At 30.8% G+C, this 6000-nt stretch overlaps 1 protein-coding gene across 1 annotated transcript; it reads right to left on the reverse strand.

Moving 5' to 3' along the window:
* Positions 1-678: 678 nt before the first annotated feature.
* Positions 679-2881, reverse strand: LOC143049266 (fucolectin-like). Its single transcript, XM_076222962.1, has 3 exons — positions 2700-2881; positions 1822-2037; positions 679-915 (listed from the first exon to the last, which is right to left on the reverse strand). Exons 1-3 carry the CDS (start codon positions 2875-2877, stop codon positions 704-706), a joined length of 606 nt encoding a protein of 201 aa, XP_076079077.1. The 5' UTR covers positions 2878-2881; the 3' UTR covers positions 679-703.
* Positions 2882-6000: the final 3119 nt, after the last annotated feature.

Raw genomic sequence — 6000 nt, forward strand, 5'->3', positions numbered from 1 at the left:
TAGCCGTATTTGGCACAACTTTTTGGAATTTTGGATCCTCAATGCTCTTCAACTTTGTACTTGTTTGGCTTTATAAATATTTTGATATGAGCGTCACTGATGAGTCTTATGTAGACGAAACGTGCGTCTGGCGTACTAAATTATAATCCTGGTACCTTTGATAACTATTTACACCACTGGGTCGATGCCACTGCTGGTGGACGTTTCGTCCCCGAGGGTATCACCAGCCCAGTAGTCAACACTTCGGTGCTGACATGAATATCAACAATGTGGTCATTTTCATAAATTTTCTGTTTACAAAACTTTGAATTTTTCGAAAAACTTTGGATGTTCTTATCCCAGGCATAGATTACCTTAGCCGTATTTGGCACAACTTTTTGGAATTTTGGATCCTCAATGCTCTTCAACTTTGTACTTGTTTGGCTTTATAAATATTTTGATATGAGCGTCACTGATGAGTCTTATGTAGACGAAACGCGCTTCTGGCGTACTAAATTATAATCCTGGTACCTTTGATAACTAATTAGACAAACCTTTAATATGAATTCAACAGAGATATAAACAAAGATCTATAATCAGCATTACAGTTTCTGACATTGACCAAAACCGAAGAAGAAAAAACTTTTCTGAACCTGTTTCCGACTAAAAGCAAGTTTGTTATAATAAATCAAATAAATGTTAGTATTTTTATTTTAATCCTTTATTAGTTGTGATAATACGCAAATACTTTTAATTCTGGCAACTGCATAACACCGTTACCAATTATGGACAGTTTCACGAACCGCCCAACCATCGTAGCTTCGCATTCTAAGACGAAATGTTCCCCTGTTTTTGCAGGACCTTTATAGTGGGTGCATAAAGACATGTTGTTAAGGGAAGGTCCGACAGTAACGTCCATGTCGTGAAGATACGAACCTAAAAATACATTCATATTAATACAAGTTATGAAATTGGAAGATTGAACTAGATGATAGTTAATAATATTTTTTCAAATAGTTTCCCTTTAAATTATATCTTCTCGTACTAAAAAAAGATGGTGTTTGTAAAAAAGAAGGACGAAAGATACCAGAGGGACAATGAAACTCATAGTTTGTCACTTACAGCAGCCTAACACACAATAACACAATAAAAATTGTCAGTTGACCTCTCAAGGATTTTTTTCGTAAATTTTTGTTATCTTTTACAAAAATCTTCTATTACTGAGACACACTTGGCCACAATCATCATTCGGTAACTGCATTTAAAAATGTGGCCTTTGACCCAGCCGACCAACCAAGATGGCCGAAATAGCTAAAAATATTACATTAACGGTTAAATGCAGTTTTTTTTGGTCATATCTCCTCAAACCAAAGCATTTAGAGCAAATCTGACGGGGTAAAATTGTTTATTAGGTCAAGATCTATTTGCCCTGACAAATCAGGCAACCTGTTGTTGGGGTTCTACCCCTGAATTGTTAATTTTAATGAACTTTTGCAGTTTTTATTGGTTATTATCTTTTATATTATTATAGATGGATGACCAAAATGGTCCATTGATCCCTTGATAGTCAATTTTTAACATATTCCCTAAATTTTGTAAATTTTTATAAATTTTTACAAAATATTTTCCATCTGAAACTACTGGACCAAGTTCATTATAGATTGAGATAATTGTATAAAGCAGTAAGAATGTTCAGTTAAGTAAGATCTAAAAACACATCACCATCACTAAGACACAATGTTTCGTGAATTAATGTGTGTCCTTTGTTTAATATGCACACCGACCAAGGTGAGCAACATATGCTAATTAGAGCCTCTAGTGTTTTTTACCAGAAGAACTTACCACAACACTCCATACGGCTATACACTTCAATCCGTACAACTCTGAACAGTCTTCCTAGATCTACCCACCAAGACGGATTTCTCTCGCTATTTGTGTGAGAAAAAGTACCAGTATTTCCATCAAGGGCCGAACTAGCAGGATACTGTTTATCCTGATATAATGAACTTTGCTTTGCTACTTTTCCCTTTGCTGCTTCATATAAAGGCCCAATGATTTCTGTAAAATGAATTGATAAGACAGATGATAAACAAAAATATGAATTGAATAAATATAAATGTTTAGTCGTTTTTTATGAATAATTTCGATGTTTCATTTAATAAGACACCAAGCAATATATGATTTGACAATTTCATGTTCCTGACTGCCAATATATTGGTCATATAATGTCCGATAATACAAACGTTAATGTCACTTTTAATTTTACGAATAATAAATTAAAAAAAGGTTGCGATGTGTTTGATGTCAATGAATATACGAGGCAACATTAGTAATCATATGTTCAAACTTTTATATCCATATACAAGACAAGAGAAAAATTCTAAAGAAATGGCACGAACCCCAAAGGAAGCGAAACAGGGCATGGAAATCCAACATCAGATGTCATAAATAATTTCATATAAACAATTATCAAATTAACGAAACTATACACACATTTCAAATGCAATATATTAAAGAAAGTGGGGATATTTTAGAGTTTATATTTCTTATCATAATTTCCTTGATGGATTACTGCAGCTCATAAGGACGCTATTAGAATTTGAAGTTATTTTGTCCAGCCAAACTAACTCCATCTTCTGATTATATAATTTTTATCTATACATTAACAAATAATTTTACCATGATAGTGATATAAATGATATATATATATATACACATACCCTTACTGCATTTATTTTCTATACTTTTTTGAAGTGTAGTCATCATTTTCTCAATTTTTTTATCCATCTTTCTTTCCAAATTGTTTAGATCATTTGTACCGGTCTTATAAAGATCCTCATCTGACTCTATAATTTGATAAGCAGAAGACAAGCAAAAAAGAAGACAAAAAATATACATATTTGCTCTAATACGTTTAATAAAATGTTCTACGCAACGTCATATTGAAAACAGGGAACATATTTTACTCTCAATAGATTTGCTGTTGTAATTCTATATCTTGCGTTGTACTTCATACATGCAAATAAAGTATTAGCCTTATTTTGTTTCATCTACATTTGTATAACGTAGCATTTCTCCGTTTTTGGACAAAAAAGTAATCAATTTGCAAATCAATCCGTTTTCCGCCTCTCATTTTATAAGTGTTTGCAAGTTGCGAAAAGAAATGTGGACACTATCATGTACTATATATAGTAATTATTCCGTCTACTCACCGCTATAACCAAGCACTGTAGTACAACAATATATTACGCTGACGCGAAATGACATTTTTCGATAATCGAAAGCTGTACTAAAGGAAAATGACTGTCAAACACATGAGAGATTACGCTAACTATGTAACCAGGTTTATTGTTGGATTTTCCACATAAGGGTTTGTCTGTGCTAAGTCAGGAATATGATAGTTGGTTTTTCATTCTTCTGATGTGTTGAAATGATAAAGGACCTTCATGACCTATGTAATGTAAAGTAAAAATGTATAAATCGAAATGCATATGTTTCCCCTATTTAAAATAATTTGTTCATCTATGTGAAGGTTTATCACGTTTGGGTTTAAATTGAACGATGAATATTGAAATGGAGATTACTTTTATCTCAATAATTGTTTTACAATATATGAAAATACATATATCAACAGAGATAATATTCAATTATATTCCTGTACTAATGCATTAAAATTGAAACTGGCAGATATGAAGGTATAGATGTAAATGAAAGATTCTGTTTTAATTGTAGAAAAAATGATTTGAATATAATTGAAGATGAAAAACATATTTTGTTAGAATGCCCAGAATATGCAGATTTGCGAACGATATTTTTTAACATTGTATGTAATATAGAAAGTAGTTTTAGTAAGTCAAGGAATGAAGAAAAGTTTTTATTTATGTTTTATGGTGATAGAGTTTGTTATTTTACAGCCAAAATCTGCCATGAAGTACTTTTTAAGAGAAAGTGTATTTTATACTCGTAATAAGTGTTTATAATGTTGTTTGTTTTCTTTTGTATAATTGTTTTTAATAGTATGGTGTTTTATGCTAAGATAACTAATTTTATTTGCGAATTGAAAATTAAGCGGAATAAAATAATTTAAGACAGCAGAGAAGATAATTCTGTTTTAATTGGTTATTACTAACCGACTTAATAAAAGAGTGAGCTATTAATACTGTAAATGTATTGTGTCTCTAGTCTGGTCAAAGGGTCAGAGTGTCCTACTTATTTAAACGATAAATTGTTGAAATTAGATAACATGTTTTCACGTGCAGAGAAATTACACTTATGACCAATGCATGATTTGATATCATCTTTCTTATTGGTCAATGATCTTGCGGGTCAGTACGAGTTCACGTGTAAGTGTATTGTGGTCACTTCCTTTTATCATCAGCATTTGATGTGTTAACTTGTGATTCTTATCAAACAATTTTTTCAAAATTCCCACCCACATACCGCCCTTAATGTTATCTTTTGAAGTAGATATGTATATATGTTTATTTATGGGGCAGATTTTTCTCCCCACCTTTGCTATTCTTTGTCATTTATTCAATTGACATGATATTAGTTGATGTAATTTCGTATTAATTATGTATTATTATTTCATATTAAATATGAACTTTTATGTCAAATGTTTTATTTGCAAAATGTATTTTTTGCATTTTATGATTAATAAATGACCTTTTTTCGTCAGTTTAGTTTTATATCATATAGCAAATCAAGCTCAGACTCTGGCATGTGTATACATAGTATGTTTATGGTATCTAGCTGTCTGTCTTAAATATTGATATATGTAATAGATGTAATATAAATGTATTTTAATCTGTGTTTTTACAGTCTCTCATAACTCTTTTTAGAGTGGCTCTTTTATAAGTTGTTAATATTATATTGTGTTGTATATCAAATGTTTTAAAGAGGTGAGACTCTAATAAATTATTTGTTTGTTGTTTGTTTGTTTGTTTGCATAATGTGTAAATTGCATGTCCAATATAATCAATCCTGTTGTAATGCGATGAAGTAAAAAAGATAAATAGTCAGATGTTTTCATTATCGTTACAATTATTCAGCTTGTATTAAATAACAAGTTTGTTCAAAAATCTAAATTGTTCGTTGCTGGACAAAATTTTATATCACGTGAATTTTTAATCTAATGGACATCAATCCCAAATATTTAATTCAATCTGTATTATTAAAATGAAAATATCCAATTATAGATTTTTCCAATCCGAAGCGCTTGAACACTCATATAAAAAATTGAAAACCGACGGTGTTTTAGTACCTCAATAACGTACATGACCAACAGGCCTAAATGAATAACCAAATCTTGTAAGACAGGCTTCTTATGCGACTTAATTACATCAATTCTTTTCTAAATAGATTTATTTCTGTTAATACAGAAAGAATTTTGAAAATTATTCAAACTTTACTTAAGCCCTTCAAAATATAAATTCTAGCCAGAGGTGTAATACAACCATTGTTAGTCTTTATTAAATTTGCACTTTTCAAAATATTGTGCAGAATTTATCTTTGTTTCAAATAAAGAAATATTTGGCATGAGTGAAGTTTATTCCTGTCCAATACTTTAGAAAACATTTCACATAACATTTCATTGCATATAAGAAAATAACCATCACTGGAAGTTAACCGATAAAATGTTCCCCCTTATTTAACCTGTGTACAAGCTTTAGCAACCATGTAACCTCAAGTTGCCAAATTATTCTATAGAAACCCCAAATGAAAGAATAATGTGTTTTGAAATACCCAAGATATAAATGTTTATGACCCCGACATATTTTACTGACATAACATGTCGGAAAAATTACCTACAACTGTCAAATTCAAGGGAATATTTTTTTCGACCTATTTTCGTGTTACGTACCAAGATTTAGTGGTATTACACCTAAACTAAATCGCTGGTATATTAAATGTATTCTTATGGTGCGCTGTTGTTTAAAAACTTTGATCGTGTTAGGTTTAATCATGTCTTATTTCGATACCTTTTAGTCTTTTGCCATTTGATGTAGGCTTTCCGTTTTG

The sequence above is a fragment of the Mytilus galloprovincialis genome, chromosome 10, assembly GCF_965363235.1.
Source record: "Mytilus galloprovincialis chromosome 10, xbMytGall1.hap1.1, whole genome shotgun sequence".
In the NCBI taxonomy this organism is placed as follows: domain Eukaryota; kingdom Metazoa; phylum Mollusca; class Bivalvia; order Mytilida; family Mytilidae; genus Mytilus; species Mytilus galloprovincialis.